The sequence below is a fragment of the Erinaceus europaeus genome, chromosome 13 (assembly GCF_950295315.1).
Source record: "Erinaceus europaeus chromosome 13, mEriEur2.1, whole genome shotgun sequence".
NCBI classification, from domain to species: Eukaryota; Metazoa; Chordata; class Mammalia; order Eulipotyphla; family Erinaceidae; genus Erinaceus; species Erinaceus europaeus.
The window spans coordinates 43,019,597-43,041,169 of record NC_080174.1 but is presented as its reverse complement, the minus strand read 5'-3'; the positions used below and the strand labels follow the sequence as shown (position 1 = coordinate 43,041,169).

The 21,573-nt window shown below is 40.6% G+C and overlaps 2 protein-coding genes across 2 annotated transcripts in view; both read right to left on the bottom strand.

Annotated features, from left to right (window-relative positions):
• Positions 1–21,573, bottom strand: part of STX12 (syntaxin 12) — a 190,939-nt gene that overhangs the window by 72,343 nt on the left and 97,023 nt on the right. The gene's annotated exons all lie outside the window — the stretch shown is intronic.
• Positions 10,025–21,573, bottom strand: part of FAM76A (family with sequence similarity 76 member A) — a 42,186-nt gene continuing 30,637 nt past the window's right edge. Inside the window, exons 7-9 of the mRNA XM_007539034.3 lie at positions 15,002–15,137; positions 13,105–13,206; positions 10,025–12,257 (exon numbers count right to left, since the gene is read on the bottom strand). Of these exons, the coding sequence (XP_007539096.1) occupies positions 12,171–12,257; positions 13,105–13,206; positions 15,002–15,137 (325 nt within the window). The 3' untranslated portion in view covers positions 10,025–12,170. The remainder of the gene's footprint in view (positions 12,258–13,104; positions 13,207–15,001; positions 15,138–21,573) is intronic.

Sequence of the window (21,573 nt, the reverse complement as noted above, 5' to 3'; positions counted from 1 at the left end):
GAATGTGTATTCCGGTTTCTTGGGGTGAATGACTCTGAAAATGTCCAATAGTTCTAGTTTATCTATCTCCTCATTTAGCTCCCTCATTTTTTCATTGATTTTCTGCCTGGATGATCTATCAAGTTGAGAGAATGGGGTGTTGAAGTCCCTTCTATTACTGTGTTGCTGTTAATATATTGCTATAGCTTGACTTTGAATAGATGTTTGATGTATTTAGATGGCTTCTCTTTGGCTACATAGATGTTAATAATTGTTAAGTCCTCTTGATTGACTGATCCTCTGAGCATTAAGTAATGTCCATCCCTATCTTTTAAAATTTTTTTATTTTAGTCTGTCATGTCAGATATGAGAATAGCTGTTCCTGCCTCTTTTTGTGGGCCATTGGCTTGTATGATAGTTTTCCATCCTTTCACTTTGAGCCTGTGTTTGTCTTGTTGAGTTAGGTGTGTTTCCTGTAGACAGCATATTGTTGGGTTGTGTTTTCTGATTCATTTTTCTGCTCTGTGCCTTTTAATAGGTTAATTCAGGCCATTGACATATTGATATTATACATTGAAGATATTTTTTAAATTTTATTTTTTACATTTACTTATTCCCTTTTGTTGTCCTAGTTGATTTATTGTTGTAGTTATTTTTTTATAATTTATTTCTTTATTGGGGAATTAATGTTTTACATTCAACAGTAAATACAATAGTTTGTACATGGATAATTGTTGTAGTTATTATTGATGTCTTTGTTGGATAGGACAGAGAGAAATGGAGAGAGGAGTGGAAGACAGAGAGGGGGAGAGAAAGATAGACACCTGCAGACCTGCTTCACCACCTGTGAAGCAACTCCCCTGCAGGTGGGGAGCCGGGGGCTCAAGCTGGGATCCTTATGCTGGTCATTGCGCTTTGCACCATGTGTGCTTAACCTGCTGTGCTACCACCTGACTCCTGCTTGAAGATATTTTAATGCCATTATTGTAGATTTTTAGAGTGTTCTGATTTATGGCATATTTATGGTGGTCTGACTATTTATAGGAGACCTTTCAGAACTTCTTTCAGGGCAGGCTTGGTGATAGTTGATTCTATCAACTATTGCTTGTCTGAGAATGTTTTTATGCCTCCATCTAGTCTGAATGACATTCAGACAGTAGTACTGGTTGAAAGCCTTTATCAGTGAGGACTCGATAGATAGCTTACCATTCTTTTCTGGCTTGTAGTGTTTGTGTGGAGAAGTCTGCTGCTATGGATTTTCCTCTGTAGGTGACTCTTTGTTTTTCTATTGCAGCCTTCAGGATCCTTTCTTTATCCTTATTCCTTTCCAGTCTAAATATGATGTGTCTTGGTGTCTTTAAGTCTGGGTTAATTCTGTTTGGGACCCTCTGAGTTTCTTGAAACTTTATGTCTTTTATGTTGTCTAGACTAGAGAAGTTCTCAGCTATTATGTCGTGAAGAATGCTTTCTTCCCCTCCCTCTCTTTCTTCCTCTGGTAAGCCAATAATTCATATATTATTTCTTTAAAATTTTGTTTTAAATTTTTATATTTATTTACTTATTCTCTTTTGTTGCCCTTATTGTTTTATTGTTGTAGTTGTTATTGTTGTTATGGGTGTTGTCATTGTTGGATAGGACAGAGAGAAATGGAGAGAGGAAGGGAAGACAGAGAGGGGAGAGAAAGACAGACATCTGCTTCACTGCTTGTGAAATGACTCCCCTGCAGGTGGGGAGCCAGGGGCTTGAGCGTATATTATTTCTTTTGAAGTTATCCCATATGTCTCTGTTGTTGTCTTCTGTATCTCTTTTTAAGATCTCATACTTCTGGGAGTCGGGCTGTAGCGCAGCGGGTTAAGCGCAGGTGGCGCAAAGCACAAGGACCGGCATAAGGATCCCGGTTCGAACCCCGGCTCCCCACCTGCAGGGGGAGTCGCTTCACAGGCGGTGAAGCAGGTCTGCAGGTGTCTATCTTTCTCTCCCCCTCTCTGTCTTCCCCTCCTCTCTCCATTTCTCTCTGTCCTATCCAACAACGATAACAACAATAATAACTACAACAATAAAACAACAAGGGCAACAAAAGGGAATAAATAAATAAAATAAATTAAAAAAAAAAAAAAAACAAAATAAAAAAAAAATTAAAAAAAAAAAAAAAAAAGATCTCATACTTCTTTTTTAGTTGTCTTTAATTCATCCTCAATCTTGATAATTATGCCTCATTTATTCTTTTTTAAAAATTTATTAATGAGAAACATAGGAGGAGAGAGAAAGAACCAGGCACCACCCTGGTACATGTGCTGCCGGGGATTGAACTCAGGACTTCATGCTTGAGAGTCCCATGCTTTATCCACTGCTTCACCTCCTGGACCACATTTATTCTTTTTTTTAAAAAAAAATTTATTCCTTTTTGTTGCCCTTGTTTTATTGTTGTAGTTATTATTGATGTTGTCATTGTTGGATATGACAGAGAGAAATGGAGAGAGGAGGGAAAGACAGAGAGGGGGAGAGAAAGACAGACACCTGTAGACCTGCTTCACCGCTTGTGAAGTGACTTCCCTGTAGGTGGGGGGACAGTGACTTGAATCAAGTTCCCTACACCGGTCCTTGCACTTTGCGCCACATGTACTTAACCCATTGCACTACTGCCCGACTCCCATAGCCTCATTTATTCTATTCTTTCTCCCCCCTACTGTTTTCTGTAGTTCATCTATTTTGTCACCCTGTTCTGATACTGTTTTGGCTTGTTCAGCTAGTTGTGTTCTTAGCTCAGCTATTTCAGCTTTCAGCTCTGTAATAACCTTGAGATAGTGATTTTTTCTTCCAGAGTTTCATTTGTTGTTTCTGCATTTCTGATGACAATTCTTTCAAACTCTTTACTCACTCCTGCGACTATTTCCTTAACTAGTGTTTGGATGTTGACCTCATTATTATTATTATTATTTTAAATTTAATTTAATTTTTTATTTTTATTTATTCCCTTTTGTTGCCCTTGTTTTATTGTTGTAGTTATTATTATTGTTGTTGTCGTTGTTGGATAGGACAGAGAGAAATGGAGAGAGGAAGGGAAGACAGAGAGGAGGAGAGAAAGATAGACACCTGCAGACCTGCTTCACAGCCTGTGAAGCGACTCCCCTGCAGGTGGGGAGCCGGGGTTCGAACCGGGATCCTTATGCCGGTCCTTGTGCTTTGCGCCACCTGCGCTTAACCCGCTGCGCTACAGCCCGACTCCCTTGACCTCATTATTTTGTGCTTCAACCTTTGTGGGCCTTTTATCTGTACTCTGGTCTTGGTTCATTTCTCCAATATTTCTTCTTGTTGCTTTAACCTATATAGTATGTTATGAGGTCCCTCTCTCAGTACTTCTCAAATTACTGATTACTCTAGCCTGGATTGACTTATGTCTAACTAAGGTATTTAAAGAGTTCATAGTTGTGGAAATTAACAGTTGTTTCAATATTATTTCAGTCCCTAATTTGGAGCACAGTGGTTTAAAAGCCTCTTTTGTTCTTTTTCTTCCCTGCTATGGGAGCCTCAGGGCTTTTAAACTATAAGTAGGCTTCTTAGCTTAATCACTCACTCCTGACCAAGAGATAAAGAAGGGTGGGGGAGAGATAGCACAGTGGTTATTCAAAGAGACTCTCACAAAGCTCCGGGCTCAATTCTGTTTCTCTGCCAAGCCAGGCAGCACTGCTGGGCCCTGTGAGTATCTAAACAAGTCCCGTTTATAGTCTGTAGGTTCTGAGGCAATCATTCAGCATGTTCTCATGAGGAGAACAATGTGGAAAAGCTCCCACTATGCAGCCCCACTGCTAGGCCACGAAGGTGTAGCTCTTCTCCCGAGTTTCCTGGCCAGTTCTCTGTTCCCAGATGTCAGCAAAGGGCATCCCCCCCTGCTCCAGCCTCTGAGGGCAGTAGCAATGGAGAATGGAGATTCACAGTTGCATTTGGTTTGTCTTAGGAGAGTTCTCTCCTCCCTTCAGCAGTCTTTTTGTTGATAAAACAGACTGGAGGTGGTGCCTCAACTGGTAAACTGCGGGACTGTTACCAGCTGCTAAATCTCTCCTTAGATTTCTTGCTGTCCATGAGCCACACATGTTTGCACTTACTGGTGATTTGGGGGGTTCCTGAAGTCATTCTAGTCCTGCCTTGTTGTGGTCCCAGGTGATCTCCTCAGGACTGTGTTTCTTCCAGGTTCTGAAGGAGAATCTGCATTTTTTTTTTTTTTTCCTCCACGGTTATTGCTGGGCTCGGTGCCTGCACCATGAATCCACCGCTCCTGGAGGCCATTTTTCCTCCTTTTGTTGCCCTTGTTGTTGTAGCCTCCTTGTGGTTATTATTATTGCCATTGTTGATGTTGTTCGTTGTTGGATAAGACAGAGAGAAATGGAGATAGGAGGGGAAGACAGAGAGGGGGAGAGAAAGATAGACACCTGCAGACCTACTTCACCACCTGTGAAGTGACTCCCCTGCAGGTGGGGAACCGGGGGCTCGAACCGGGATCCTTACACCGGTCCTTGCGCTTTGTGCCACATGCGCTTAACCCACTGCGCCACCGCCCGACCCCCTGCATTTTTTTTTTTAACCTGTAAAATACTATTAGTATTTTTGTTCACATTTGTACTAAAATGAAGTTCAGTAATGGTATTTTTCTTCTAGGGTTTCAAGACATAGTAGTTATTATATTCTCTTTTTCCATATAAAATAACAAGTGAGTTACAATCATGTATACTTCTTTTTTAAAAAAGATTTATTTATTTATTTATTCATGAGAAATGATAGGAAAGAACCAGACATCACTCTGGTACATGTGCTGCCAGGGATTGAACTTGGGATCTCATGCTTGAGAGTCCAAAGCCTTATCCACTGCGCCACCTCCTGGACCACACCATCATGTATACTTCTTTTTTGTTTACTTTTTTATTTATAGAGACAGAGAAATTGGGGAGGAGGAGGCAGAGAGGAAGAGACACTTTCAGCACTGCTTCACTGCTTGTGAAGCTTCCTCCTTGCAGGTAGGGACTAGGGGCTTGAACTTCAGTCCTTGGGCCTGATGACGTGTGCTCAACCAGGTGAACCACCACCCGGCCCCCATTATTATTTTTTCTTTTACCCAAGCACTGTTCAGCTCTGGAATATGGTAGTGTTGGGAATTGAACTTTTGACCTTTGTACGTTTGGTGACTCAGGTCTGAAGGGTTCTTGGCATAAACATTATGCTTTCTCCAGCCCTTCTATCATGCATACATCATAGCAACACATATGTGCCTTACTAGATGTCAAACACATCACATTGATAATCAAATATTATTGTCATTTTTTAAATACGATGTGAACACATTTTACAAATGTTGCCAATAATTCTCAGGATAAAGCCATCTGATTAAGATCACCTGCAGTCTGACAAAGTTAGGTTTACTAATATAATGCTGTAAAGGAGATTGTACATTAGGGGAATCATGGGGGCACCTCACCAACCACAGAAAGTGGTATAATTACTCTAGGATTTCAGGAAAAGATGGAGTATAGGTAAACTTTAAAGGAAGAACTGTTCTGACAGCTTCAAAGCACGCTGGGCTATGTGTACATGATTATCAAGCCTGAGATAAAAGAACTCAGGATCCTGTTACCTTGGAAACTACAACATGGAGATAAATGGAGTGTTCTATCTGGAAATCCCTTATCTGAATTTCTGCACCTGACTTGGAAATTGAAGTTGTTTCTCTGTATTGTAGTAGTATAGATCCTCCAGTAATTCAGAAAGTGGAATGTTACATTCTTTTTTTTAAAATTTTTTATTTAAGAAAGGATTAATGAACAAAAACATAAGGTAGGAGGGGTACAACTCCACACAATTCCCACCACCCAATCTCTATAACCCACCCCCTCCCATGATAGCTTTCCCATTCTCTAGCCCTCTGGGAGCATGGACCCAGGGTCGTTTAGGGTTGCAGAAGGTAGAAGGTCTAGCTTCTGTAATTGCTTCCCCGCTGAACATGGGCATTGACTGGTCAGTCCCTACTCCCAGTCTGCCTTTCTCTTTCCCTAGTAAGGTGTGTCTCTGGGAAGCTGAGCTCCAGGACACATTGGTGGGGTCTTCAGTCCAGGGAAGCCTGGCCAGCATCTGGAACCTGGTGATTGAAAAGAGAGTTAACATACGAAGCCAAACAATTTGTTGAGCAATCATGGATCCCAAGCTTGGAATAGTGGAGAGGAAGTGTTAGGGAGGTAATCACTGCAAACTCTAGTGTACTTCTGCTTTCAGGTATATATTTTGCAGTAGTTTATGGATACGTGTGCACATAAGCTCTCTCTCACAGAAACTGGTGTATATCTAGGTTATGGGACTTTGTTAGAAAGTGAACTACCTGAGATGAAAGTACTAGTATAGAGTGTACTATAAAAGGAAAGGTCTCACCCGAGTAATGAAGCTGAAGGGTTGTCATTCCACACGTGAAGTCTCTGGACACAGTCTGAGGTGAAGCATGTTGAGGTGGCAATCGTTGCATTGGTTAGGTTGTGATCGGCGGATGCAATATTATTTGGATTGGATTGGGAGATGCATACGGGAAAGTGAGCCCTATCCAAGGGTTCCAGGACTGGAGGAAGTAGGGGCTCTATAATGGAGATGTGAGGTTCCTGCTGTCTTAGGGTTCAAAAAGACAATCGATAGTTAATGTTATCATCACATTATTTGTTAATTGGGTTAACTTTGAAAAGTCCTTTTGTTATGGTTTGCTGTACAGTATCCAGTATCTTGTATATAGCTGTGCTATTGGATGTTTTAAAGAATGTTACATTCTTTAAAAAAAAAATCACATATATAAAACAACAATAACTACAACAATAAAAAAACAAGGGCATATAAATATAAAAAAATTAAAAAATCATAAATATTATTATTATTCTACCAGAGCACTGCTCAGCTCTGTTTTATGGTGGTGTGGGGGATTGAACCTGAGTCTTTGGAGCCTCAAGCATGAGAGAGTCTCTTTGCATAACCATTATTTACTATCTTCCCCTGCCCCATATATATTATTTTAATGAGAGGGAGAGAGGGAGTACATTGCTCAGCTCTGGCTTACTGTGGTCCTAGAGATTGAACCTGGGACCTCAGAGTGACATGAGTCTTTTACACAGTCATTATGCTATCTCGCCAGCCTACATTCTGTTTTAGCTTGTTCAGCTAGTTGCCTTCTTAGCTCAGCGATTTCAGCTTTCAGCTCTCTAATAACCATGAGATAATTAGAATTTTCTTCCATATTCTCATTTGTTGTTCTTGCAGTTCTGATCACAATTTTTTCAAATTCTTTACTCACTCCTGTTATTATTTCCTTAGCTAATGTTTGGATGTTGAACTCGTTGTTTTGTGCTTCACCCTCTGGAGGACTTAATTTAGCTGGACTCTTGTCCTGGTTCGAGTCTCCAATATTTTTTCTTGTTGTTTTAACCATTTTATATAAGTTAACAGTTTTTTCAATCCCTGAGTTGGAGTTCAGTGGTGTAAAAGCCTTTTTTTTTTTTCCCCTGTAGGCTATGGGAGCCTGAGGGCTTTTAAACTATCAATAGGCTTCTTAGCTTAATCACTGACTCCTGACCAAGAGATAAAGCAGGGTGTGGCAGAGATAATCCAGTGGTTATGCAAAGAGAATTTCACAGCCCCTCAGCTATGCCACGGAGGTATAGTTCTTCTCCTGAGTTTCCCGGTTAGATCTCTGTACCCTGGTGTCCCTCCCTGTTGCTGCTCCAGATTGAGGGTAGTAGCAATGGAGACTCAGAGTTGCACTTGGTGAGTCTCTGGGGAGTCCTTTCCTCCCTTCAGCTGTCCCCTTGTTGGTGGAGCAGACTGGAGGTGGTGTCTCCACTGATAAACTGTTGAACTGTTAGCAGTCACTTAATCTCTCCTTAGGCCCCTCTCTCTTCTGTCACCAGCCACGCGTGTTTGCACTCACGGGTGATTTACTGGGTTTCTGTGGTCATTCTAGTCCTGTCTTGTTTCGGTCCGGGTGGTCTCCTTTGGTATTCCTAGTTGATCCGGGAGAGGAGAGCGCCAGCCTACATTCTTTTTCCTCTTCTTCTTCTTTTTTTTTTTTTTAACCAGAACAAAACTCAACTCTGGCTTATGCTAGAATTGAACCTGGGGCCTCAGAGGGAATTGAACCTGGGGAATTGAACCTGGGGAATTGAACCTGGGGCCTCAGAGCATCAGAGACAGTCTTTTTGTATCACAATTATACTTTCCAAGCCAGAAGGGAATTATTACATTTTTATTGATCTTCCAAAAGGTTAATTTTCTGAAAATTTGTGATTTTAGAGAACAAAGGTTCTTAGCATTATATACTGTTGTTAACTGAAAATGGTTTTGGGCAACCCAAGTCATGGTGCACTGGGTTTAACATTGAACTCTCAAACATGGCATCCTAAATTCAATCCCTGGCATTGTATGTACCAGAATGATGCTATAGTTTTCTTCTTCCTCTCATAAGCAATAAATAAATCTTTAAAAATAAAAAACAATGATCATGGGGTAAAGTACTTTGTAAGAAAAAAACAGTAGATGTGTTCATTCTGACTTATCTTTTTAAATGCTACTTCTCACCACCTTTTCTAAGTCTTTACTTTTTAAAATTATTTTTGCCACCAGGGTTATCTCTGCAGCTCAGTGCCAGCACCATTCCTGATGACCATTTTCTTTCTTTTTTTCACCAGAGCACTGCCCAAACATGTAAAATTTTTATTATTTATTATTTTTATTTTTTAACCAGAGCACTGTTCAGCTCTGACTTATGGTGGTGCGGGGGATTGAACCTGGGACTTAGGAGCCTCAGGCATGAGAGTCTGTTTGCATAACCATTATGCTATCTACCCTCCACCTGGTGACCATTTTCTTTCCCCCCATTTTATTGAATAGAACAGAGAGAAATTGAGAGGGGGAGGTAGAGATAGAGAGAGACAGACAGGCACCTGCAGACCTGCTTTACCACTTGTGAAGTGTCCCCTCTGTAGGTGCAGTGCTGGGGCTTGAACTCAGGTCCATTGTGTATAGTAATATGTGTGCCTGGCCTGCCACCTGGCCCCTTAAGACTTTATTTTTTTTAATATTTATTTTTTGATAGGGCAGAAAAAAAAAAACACAGAGGTGAAAGGGAGAGAGACACCTGCTTTTGAATGCCCCTCCCACCCCCCACAGATGGAGACTGGGGAGACTGAACCCAGGTTCTTGCACTTAAGTAATGTTCACTCTACTGACTGTGCCACTGCACAGCCCCCGATTTGTTCTGTTGTTTTCCTTCTCAGGAAACAGATAAGGTAGATTTGGCTCAGACCATGTTTAATAGCTTACAAAATCAAAGACAATACTTCTACATGTATTATTTAACCCTCACAGTAGCTGACATGATTCAAACCCAGGCATTTTGATTATTCTGACTTGAGTGCTAATTGTACAGTGACATGATTTTACTTTTTTAAAAGTCAGTGTTGGGACTTCACTGCTCTAGGCTGACTTTTGTTTTTAGAGAAAGAGACACAGACAGAGACACCACAGCACTAAAGCTTCTGACAGTGCTACAGTATTCCCATTTGGTGTGTTGGAGTCTTGAACCTGGGTCACATGCATGGCAAAGGTATTCTCCCAGGTAAGCTATCTCATGGTACCCTCCTCCATGGTCTTACTTTGCAAATATGGTTAATAATCTGCCACACGGACAGCCTGGCAAGCTCCGGTAGGTAAAGAAGCAATTGATTTCAGTGATCACTAAGAATTATGAACTGCTTTCCTTCAAATGCCAATCTTCAGTCTTACTTTCAAAAACCCACATGTTCACACAATTGTTGTTCCATTCTATAGATTAGATCCCAAAGATTTCCATATTTCTTCTATGTACCCATCTGGATGGTCCCATTCCACAATGAATAAGTCATTTGATTTTTTTTTTTTTTTTTTAAACCAGAGCACTGCTCAGCTCTGGCTTATGGTGGGGTAGGGAATTGAATAGGGATTTCGGATAAGCAAGATATAAGTGAACAAAAAAGAACCCAATCAATTATACTTGAGTCAATATGAATTTTTATTAACACACATTTGTCAAACTCTGTACAAACCAAACATTCCTGTGTTTAAAATGTCCATTATTACAAACATACAAATAAACAAAAGTTGATACCAAAAGTTAGCTACTCAGTTTCATGGTAAAACAGTGTCATGATTAAAAAAAAAAAAAAATTCAAGACTGAAGTTTCTTCCCTTTTTGGAACTTGTGGAAAGTTAGAAAATGTGTGAATTTGCTTTATATTAAATGCCAACATCTTAAAAAAAGATACAGTATAAAACTAAATGTTTTTATATTGTCACTTCATGTAACAGAATTTCTCAAGTCTTTAAAAAAAAAAAAAAGTCATTTTTCCACAATCATTTCCCCATACTCAACATAAAAGCATCTGAAAAATATTTTCTGACATTTTTTCATTACTTAAAAGATTCCCATTCAAAAAATTATAAAATTATTTAGCACTGCCATTCTCCTTGCTTATAAAGAAACTGCAAGGGATTCTGCAGGTATTACATCCCCTAATAGAGTGATATAAAAGCAATATGGTCCATTGTTTTTCTTATCAGAAGGAAGCCACCCTTCTGTTCATCTCTCTTCAGCATGTGCATGGCTTCTAAAATGCTTAGCAAGTTAACTCCCACAATTTTGGTAGACTGAGGTACAAATGTTACCTGTCCTCATGATTACCCCTATCTCTACCACCATCCTGCATTAAAGATTCTGGGACAGTTGGTTTTACTATTTCATGGCACACTACATGTCCCTAATTTCTTTCACAAATATCACATGAAAGACACCTGAGAGTATGGCTAGTAATGCATACCTGACCCTTCTAGAAAGGAAATCCATGTGCCTATTGAATCTAGAAGGGAAAACAGGGCACAGACAATTCTGACTGAGGCTAACCCCCTGTGAAGCACTTGTCTTCAATACATTTCCACTAAAAGCAAGAAGTGTACAAGCTGGGAGGTGGGAGGAGGGAGGAGAAAGAGCAGGGTGGGTATACTTTCTCCTAGTCAGACTCAGAGTCCATATTTAAACAGCTTGTACTGACCCTGTAAATGTTTTGTAGTTCAGATATTATCCCAATCTCAATCTGTTTATGTAAAAACAATCTTCACTGACAATGGCCCAGTATGACAACCAATAAAAAGTAAAGGGCATTGTTTTTTAAAGAGGTGGCAGTGTGAGAATTTAAAATCAATCATGTGAAACAACCAGCAGAGGGGCTGGGAAGAGAAATGTCCAGTACAACCTGGACAACCTTTCTTTCTGCCCTTACTTAAAAAGGCAGTATTCAAATCTTTGCTGCCTCTCAAACATCTTCTTAAATGCTATTTCAAGAAATCCTCCAAAAGGCACTTTATTCCATATTTATGCGCTGAATTCTTTCAACTTAGCAATCAGCTTTTGAGACTCCAAGGTGACAAGAGAGCTGATTCTTTTATTAAAAGTGAGAGTAAGACTATTTATTTTTTTTTAAAGAGGCATCACTTTTACAACAAGAACAAGCTAGGCTACCATTATTCCTTTATCAAGAAAAGTTTCTTTTTTTTAAAAATAAATAAAACTCTGGCTATACACAGTACAAAGTTCATACATAATATACCTGGAAAAAAACCCAAGAGTATACCCTGAAGCAAAAGGTTTATTGGGAAGAGAAAACCTCTTCCATTGTACCAAGTCTTAAGATGGCAGTTTTCAAAGTTCAGAAGGTGGCAGTGATATGTAATTAATGTCAAAATATTTGCTCATTGGGTATGGCAGGATGCAATGATGGACACACACACAAAATATATTTCTGCACATAGCATTGAGCAGTTGACACCACACACACACACACACACACACACACACACACACTCTCTCTCTCTCTCTCTCTCTAGCATCAAGAAAGACACAGAGACAGTAGTAGTGAGAAGAGGTGGGGGGGCAGGTGGAGAGTGAGGGAGAAAGATTAAAAGCCTAACCATTCAAGCATGCACAAACCAGGTGTTTCCATTCAGCTCACTGCAATCAACAAAGGAGGATAACTGTAATAAAACAGAGACTTCTTAAAATAGCCTGCAATTCCCAGAGAATGGCCAGGTGGCCAGTCTTAAGCCAGGAGCCCATTTGCTGTTGCTGAGAGCCTCCTTGTGGTCTTTCACGGAGAGGTGATTGCTCCTGACTTCTCAGACTTCTTGCTCTTGGACAAAGCAGCTGCCTGCTTTAGAAGCTCTCGATTTTTGGCCTAAAAGTTTTTTTTGGTTAGGAAGGATGTTTTGATAGGAAAGGATATGTTTTTCATGCATGTAGAGGGTCTGGAAGAGGTAAATTCTTAAAGGCAGAAAACAAAAGAAAACTCTAGGGCTTGGTTGGGGGTCAGGGAAGTATTAGTAAATGTTTGTTAATCTCCTGGATCCAGTGTTACAAAAGGAGTGTCTCTTCCTCTTTCTCCCCCTTCCCTCTCAATTTCACCATCTCTATCCAGTAATAAATATAAAAAGGGTGGGCAGGTGGTGGTACACCTGGCTGAGTGCATGTTACAATGTACAAGGATCCAGGTTCAAAACCTCATCTCCCACCTGCGGGAGAAAACTTGACGAATGGTGAAGCAGGGCTGCAGGTGTCTCTCTTTCTCTCTCTCTTTCTATCTCCCCTCCCCTCTGGATTTCTTTCTGTCTCTATTCAATAAATAAAATAATTAAAAAAAAACAACAACGATGCTTTATACAACACAAGTCATGGCATGCCATAGCCTAGGAACTCATGGCATTAGGTGTTGAACCCTCAAACATGAGTTCCAGAGTTCAATCCCTGGTATCATCACACATACCAGAGTGATGTTCTGTATTTTTCTCTCTCTCCGTATCTTTCTCGCATAAATAAATCTTTCAAATTTTCTTTCTTAAACAAAAAACACCATTCATGGCATGCCATAATATGTTCGATAAATAGAATTCATAATTCAGAGTAAAGTTATCGGGTAGATTAGTGTATGATTTGTTAATACTTGGAGAATAAAATAAATCTGAGAGAGGATCCCTTAAACTATAATCAAGTAAGTACAGCAGAATTAACACAAAATAAGCAGTCACCTGCAACTGTTCTGTGACTTCTTTGTGGGTTTTCTCCATCTGGTTCATCTTGGCTCTCATCTGAGATTCTTGGTATTGGAAATCAGCTTTTAACTCTGTAATCTAAGGGGGCAAAAGGTAGAGTGACAAGAAATTTCTAAGCAATGAAAAATATTTTGTTACCAGAAAGCTAAATTATCCCCCAAATTACCAAGATTCCAGAGTCTCCTAAATAGCCATACCTTAATCAAAATCAGGGAATTATGTATCTGATTTTTTTTCCTGAGGATTTTTCTAATAATTATAAAATGTTGAAGTAGAGTTTCTGATTCTTTAAAAAATAACTATGGAGGGGGTTGGGGGGGGAGTTGGGTTACACCAGGTTAAATACACATAGTATGAAGCACAAGGACCTGTGCAAAGATCCTGGTTTGAGCACCCAGGTCCCCTGCTATAGGGAGGTCGCTTCACAGGAGGTAAAGCAGGTTTGCAAGTGTCTCTCTCTCCCCCTCCTCTCTCAATTTCTGTCTGTCCTATCCAAAAAAAAAAAAAAAAAAAAGACACAGGAACAATGGATTTGTAGTGCAGAGATAACCCTGGAAGCAAAAATAAAATAAAATAAAATAAAAATGTGGTGTTACTGGAATTGAACCTGGGAACTCAAGAGCCTCAGGCCTAAAAGTTTGTTGCATAAGTCACTGTGCTAGCTCCTCTGCTCCATTTACTATCTTCTGATTATAACTGTCCTCCAAATTAGCACATGCCAAGGTAGTATTCTGCTCTATGTCCCAAGAGTGAATTAGGAGGAAGATATTATGGCTGGAGAAATAGCTCAACTTGGTGGAGTATGAGACTTGCATGCTGAATCTCCTGGTTCACTCTATTTATTATTGTTTTTTTATGAGCTGTGTTGGTGTACCCAATAGAGCACAAAGATTACCATGCCCTTCAAGCCGTTGGTCCCCACCTGTTTTTGTGTGTATGTGTGTGGGGTGGAGTGTTACAAGTAGTGAAGCAAGGGAGTCGGGCGGTGGCGCAGTGGGTTAAGCGCACATGACGCAAAGCACAAGGACTGGCATAAGGATCCCGGTTTGAGCCCCCGGCTCCCCACCTCCAGGGGAGTCACTTCACAGGCGTTGAAACAGGTCTGCTGGTGTCTTATCTTTCTCTCCCCCTCTGTCTTCCCCTCCTCTCTCCATTTCTCTCTGTCCTATCCAACAACAACAACAACAACAGCAATAATAACTACAACAACAATAAAAAACAAGGGCAACAAAAGGGAAAATTAAAAAAAAACACATAGTGAAGCAGTGCTGCAAGCGTCTCTCTCTTTCTCTCCTATTTCTGTCTCTATTGGAAAAAAAAAGTTGCTGGGATTTGTCATACAGGCACTGCACCCCAGGTATAACCCTGGTGGTAAAATAAGTAAATCTTTAAAAAAAGAGAGAGAGAGAGAGAGAGAGAGAGACGGACATTGCAGTTGTATATATCATATCTGTGAGGATGGCTAGCACATATTTTCCTCTGAGCAGAATCTCTCTCTAATTGTTGGGGGGTGAGGGGGATTCAACTTTCTTTTTTTTTAAAAAAAAGATTTTATCTATTTTATTAATGAGAATGATAGGTGAAGAGAGAAAAAGAGCCAGACATCACTCTGTTACATGTGGTGCCAGGGACTAAACTCAGGACTTCATGCTTGAGAGTCTAATTCCTTAGCCACTGTGCCACTTCCCAGACCATGGGAAACAACTTTCTAAACCCGTCTGACTAAAGTGAATTTAGCACAGTAATAACATTATCTGTCATGAGGATCCTGGAAGACAGCAAGTCTCTCTCTAGAACATCCCAACCTGAAGTTTTCTTTTACCTAACACATATTATGAATTATCCAGTCTGAGAAGCTTAAACTAAACAATACCTTCTTCTCTTTTTCTAAAATCATCTGATCCTTTTGATGCAGCATTTTCTTCAGTGTGGCTACTTCTTCCTTCAGCTGGGCAATGATGACAAAGTGGTCAGTGCCTGGTGAGTCCAGAGCCAGGTCTGGGGAAAAGCTGAGGGGGAAAAAAAATAACCACTTGGATAGATAAAACTATTTCTACCTTAAGCATATAGTAGGCCACTTGACTAAAAAAAGCTCTAAGGTAAAACCAACTATTTGAACAGTCTATATATTATATACTCCAGGCTCAATAGTATTTGCTAAATTGCACATGCAAATGATTATCAGGTAAAAATACTAATTAAAACTACAACAGCATACTTGAAGTACGTTTTCTCACATCATGACTAAAATGCCATCACATAAGAGCTAAGGATATTGTATCAGGATAATTGTTGATCCCTAATTACTTATGGGTAAGACACTCATAAGTGGTACTGTAAGGTGAGGAGAAAGCAAAATGGTCATGCAAAAAGCCATTCATGCTTGAGTTACCAAAGGGCCAAGTTCAATCACCAGTACCACCATAAGCCAGTACTGAGCATTAGCCCAGTTAAAAGAATAAAAGGAAGAAAGAAAGAAAGAAGGAAAGAAAGAGAGAGAGAGAGAGGAAGGAAGGAAGGAAGGAAGGAAGGAAGGAAGGAAGGAAGGAAGGAAGGAAGGAAGATGGGACCCTGGGAGGGAATAAAATAAGGGTCTGAGGGGTGAGGAGGTTTGGGTCCTTGGTGGTGGTGGGGGTCGATAAGAATATGTAGCAGACACCTGTTACACAGAATTGGGAAACCATACACATGTATAAACAAATGTGCTGTAATTAATACCCAAACAAAACAAAACAAAAAAGGGGGGAAGTTGTGCTGTAATGTGGCACAGCTGCTTGAGAAGTTACTACATTCCACCCCAGGAGCAGTTAGTCTAATTAATTAATTAATTACCAGAGCACTGCCCAGCTCCAGCTTACTGTGTTGTGGGGTATTGAACCTGGAACCTCAGTGCCTCAGGCATGAAAGTCTTTTTGCATAACCATTACGCTATATCCTCTACCCCAAGTTTCCTTCTCAAAAATGACAAAAAGATTACTGAAGGAAATTAATAGGAATGAAATAAATTTTCCCTATGCTACAATTTGCTTGTTAGTGGCCACTCCCATTGTCAAGAATTCTGTGACATATAGTTAGGAAAAGAACAGAAAGATGGCAAACTCCAGAGCTGCACTCCAACATGTTTTTGTTTGTCTGTTGCTCTTCAGGTCTATTTATTTTAGTCTTTAGGAAGCTCCCAAATGTTTCTCACAGGGGCTTCCCTAATCTGAAATCCCACCTGGAGTGCAGGAGGGCTCCCTCTTCTCCACGTCCTGGCCAGCACTTACAACCTAGATTTTTTTTTTTTTTAACCAGAGCACTGATCAGCTCTGACTTATAGTGGAAACTGAACTTATACAGGAAACTGAACCTGGGACTTTGGAGCCTCAGGCAGGAGAGTCACTTTGCATAACCATTATAGCCATTATGCTGTCTACCCCCTCTCCCGCCAGCAAACTAGATTTTTTTTAATTTAATTTTTTATTTTATTTTATTTTTTTCTTTTTTCTTTCTTTATTCCCTTTTTGTTGCCCTTGTTGTTTTATTGTTGTATTTACTGATGTCATCGTTGTTGGATAGGACAGAGAGAAATGAAGAGAGGAGGGGAAGACAGAGAGAGGGAGAGAAAGATAGACACCTGCAGACCTGCTTCACCGCCTGTGAAGCTACTCCCCTGCAGGTGGGGAGCCGGGGGCTTGAACTGGGATCCTTCTGCTGGTCCTTGTGCTTTGTGCCACATGTGCTTAACCCGCTGCGCTACCACCTGACTCTCTAATTTTTATTGGTTAGGACAGAGAGAAATTGAGAGGGAAGGAGGAGGAGGAAGAAGAAAGGCACCTGCAGACCTGCTTCACCCCTTGTGAAGCTTTCCCCCTGCAAATGGGGACCAGGGGCTTGAACCTATGTCCTTGTACACTGTAATGTGCACACTTAACGAGGTGCACCACCAACTGGCCCCAGCAACCTAGATTTCTAATAGATTCTTCTGAGTAGCAATTTCTGAACACTTCGTTCAGTCGAAGTGCCAGGTAAACTCTTTTTTTTTTTTTTTAAAGATTTCATTTATTTATTAATGAGGAAGACAGGAGGAGAGAGAATGAACCAGATATCACTCTGGCACATGTGCTGCCAGGGATCAAACTCAGGATCTCATGCGAGTACAAAGCTTTATCACTGTGCCACCTCCAGACCACAGTAAACTCTTTTTTAATAGCGTCCTTAACAATGACCAGTTTCAGGACACCTGTGAACTCCTGAAATTGTACATACAAGTCTATGTACACTCTACAATGGGTGGTTTCTACACTAAGGATTCATAGCTTTCACTGGTTAATCAGATGCACCTCAGATCCAAGACAACTTTAAATAATTATTGAAAAATACTGCCTTTCTCTAGAGATTTCCCAAAGGAAGTACTTTATTTTTCTCAAGGAAAGCTTTAAACTAAGACACAAACTTGTTCTTCCTAAGTGGACACAGGAATACTTATTCCTAACTCCCTATATTAATTTAGTAGCTATTCTAGTTCCTTTCTGCTGTTGATTTTTCTCTATGTTATAACCAGTATTTCTCTACACAGAAAGAAACTTTAAACAACAAGCCAAATAACTAGACATATTTCCTCATAGATGGGAAGACAGTTCACTGATGAGAATATTTCCCTTCGGGGCAGAGGAGGTGAGTGACTCTGCGTTAAATGCATGTGTGAGACCCTGGACTCAATTCCAGCACATTTAAAATTAATGTAAAAAAGAGCTGAGCAGTGCTCTGGTGTCTGTTCCCCCCCCCCATCTCTCATTAAAATAAATAAATAGGGGGCTGGGTGGTAGCGCAGTGGGTTGGGCACACATGGCACAAAGCACCGGGACTGGCGTGGGGATCCTGGTTTGAGCCCCCGGCTCCCCATCTTCAGGGGGATCGCTTCATAGGTGGTGAAACGGGTCTGTGGGTGTCTTATCTTTTCTCCACCTGTCTTCTCCATCTCTCTTGGTTTCTTTTTGTCCTGCCCAACAACAACAGCAATGGCAACAACAACAAGGGTAACAAAATGGGAGAAATGGCCTGCAAGAGCAGTGGATTTGTAGTGCAGGCACCGAGCCCCAGCAATAACCCTGGAGGCAATAAATAAATAAATATTAAAAATTATAAATAAAATTAGTATAAAAAGACTATTCCATGTTGAATGTAAAACATTAATTCCCCAATAAAGAAATAAATTAAAAAAAAAAAAAGACTATTCCCACAGCCTGAGGTAGTACGTTAACTAAAGTGATAGACTTCTAGGCATGAGGTCCTGAGTTCAATTCCTGGCATTATATATGCCAAAGTCACAATCTGGTTCTCTTTCCTTTTCCCTTTTTCCCCATTAGTAAGTAAATAAATTAGCTGGCCAAGATGACAGTGGGTAGGCAGCCTTTATTTCCTCTCACCACCACCACAACATAGATGAAACAACCAGCACAAAATGAGTTTGGAACTCAGAAGAACTAGTATCAGAGAAGAAAAGAAAAATGAAAAGGAAGAAAATCCAGATCTAGGTAGCAAGCTAAAGTAAAATTTTACTTACTACTTGGTTCCACAGGCAGCCATCTGTGAGAGCCTACTCAGCTCTCATCACTGCTGACCCCAGCTGCTTTTGCCATGGCCACTTGCTGTGGGCCAGCTACGTTTGTGGCTACAGGGTTCAGTCCCTTCCTGACGAAGTCCTTGCCAGTTCAGCAAGACTGGCTTCAGCCTGCTGGGTTCCAGCGGGACTCCCTGATGCTGGAGTCAGTCCACACCCAATTCAGCCATGGTGGTTCAACCCCAGCAGTTCAGTCTATGCATGGATTCAGCCCTTGCCCTGTACAATTTGCCCAATTCTGGATAGGCTCTCTACCTCTGTGGTTGTTATCCAGTTCTGATTAGGGCCCTGCAACCTCCTGCTTTAGTGCCTTCCCATTGAATCAGAATCATATAATGGAAAAACATTACTTGCCTTCAATGTTGGACCAAGAAAGCAGTTTGAAGAAAACCACAAATTCAACAGAACTATATAAGCCTCCCAATGAAGAACTCAAAGCCATATATGGTCCTTTTGTTTGTACCACCTGGATTATCACTGGGTCCTGGTGCCTACATGAAATTTTCCCCCCCTTTTCTTTCTTTTCTGATAGAAACAGAGAGGAAAAGAGAAAAAAGAGACAGATGGGGACGGGAGCCTGAATATAGGTAATATATGCACTCCCCTGGGTGTGCCACCATCCTGCCTCCCCACTTCAAAACTATTACTCTAGAGATGCTTACTGAGTTGAAAAGAATTATGGAGGACTAAAACAAGTTCACAGAAATGAGAAAATTTATAAATTCATAATAGTATTTGAAGAGTGAAGAGTTCAGCAACAGATTAAAAAGAAATACAGCAGAGAACAACTGCAAGAAGACAGACTCCAAAGGTCAAAGTGGAGAACAAGAACATAAAAGAAACCACTCAAAACAAAGACAAACAAACAAGCAGGCAGCCACGAGGGTCAGTGGAGTCATCCTGTAGGCATCAAGCCCCAGGGATACCCCTGACAGTAAGTAAACAAACAAACAAACAAATAAATATTGTGTTCCAGGAGGTGGCGTAGTGGATGAGGCATTGGACTCTCAAGCATGAGGTCCTGAGTTCTATCTCCAGCAGCACATGTGCCAGAGTGATGGCTGGTTCTTTCTCTCCTATCCCTTTCATAAATTAAATAAATAAATAAATGCTGTGGCTCTTTGCTTAGGACTTTTAATAACAAGACATTCAGAGTCACTTCTTAAAGTAATTTTTGGGGAGTCGGGCGGTAGCTCAGCGGGTTAAGCATTGGTGGTGCGAAGCACAAGGACCGGCATTAAGGATCCTGGTTCGAGCCCCCAGCTCCCCACTTGCAGGGGAGTCGCTTCACAGGCAGTGAAGCAGGTTTGCAGGTGTCTTTCTCTCCCCCTCTCTGTCTTCCCCTCCTCTCTCCATTTCGCTCTGTCCTATCCAACAACAACATCAATAACAACAACAACAATAACTATAACAACAATAAAACAAGGGCAACAAAAGGGGAAATAAATAAATATTTAAAAAATAAGAAAAAGTAATTTTTGTAGGATTATAGAATGAAACAATTTGTGGCACATTTACTTAATATATATATATATATATGCATTATAGTATACACACATATATAACATAATTTATTATCAATATAATGCAATAACTATATATATATATATGTCTCACACATTCCCAACCCTGCTCAGCATTGCTCCACTCTGTCTTGCAGTGGTGTGTGAGATTGAACCTGGGAACTTGGAGCCTCAGACATTAGAGTCTGTTTGCATAACCATTATGCTATCTACCCCACTTAAAGAAATATTTATTAATAAGACAGAGAACCAGAGCATCACTCTGGCACATTTGCTACCTGAGAGTTCAATACCTTATTTACTGTGCCACCTCTCAGGTGGCACTTTCTTCTGAATGGCCAAAGAATAGTAAAGCTTATTAGAAAGATGTTCTTTATACTTCTTTCCCCTACACAGTCTGAATATCTATTAAGAGTCTGAAATCAAGTTAATGAAAAAAGGTAATCAAAAAGAATACACTTCATAGGTGCTCTGCACTTCCCTGAATAAAATTTAGTCCTGATAAGTCTGTGTGCTGGTCTGCTCCCATATCCACCAGTGGCTGGCAGGGAGAACCAAGAATGAGAAGAATATTCAGAATGGAGATGATTCCAAGAATTTTAGGGAAGAGTGTTTCAGATGGTCCTACTTCAGGATGCCCAAATTGGAGGAACAGGAAAATAGCTGGCTCCAATACTCTGTTGGGAAGTAGCCCATGTACCAAGATGGATGGGTTACTTGGGACATCAGGACAAAGCAGCTCATAAAAGGAAGCAGCACTGAGAATAAAAGAGGAAAGTAAAGAATAAAATTTGGGAGGGAGTCGGATGGTTGTGCAAGTGGGTTAAACACAAGTGGCGCAAAGCGTAAAGACCAGCATAAAGATCCCGGTTCGAGCCCCTGGTCTCCCACTTGCAGGTGAGTTGCTTCACAGGCGGTGAAGCAGGTCTGCAGGTGTCTATCTTTCTCTCTCCCTCTCTGTCTTCCCCTCCTCTGCTTCTCTCTGTCATATCCAACAATGACATCAAATCAATAACAACAACAATAATAGCTACAACAATAAAAAACAAGGGCAACAAAAGGGAAAATAAATATTAAAAAAAAAAAAGAAAGGAGTTACTGAGGGAATTACTTTATAGAGTTCCGAATCCAACTGCTATTAAATTCAGTATATGTGTGGTCTGGGAGATGGTGCAGTGGTAAAGTTTTGGACTCTCAATCATGAGGTCCCGGGTTCGATCCCCGGCAGCAAGTGTGCCAGAGTGATGTCTGGTTCTTTCTCTCTCTTCCGATTTTTCTCATAAATAAATAAAAATTAAAAAAATATATTGGGAGTTGAGC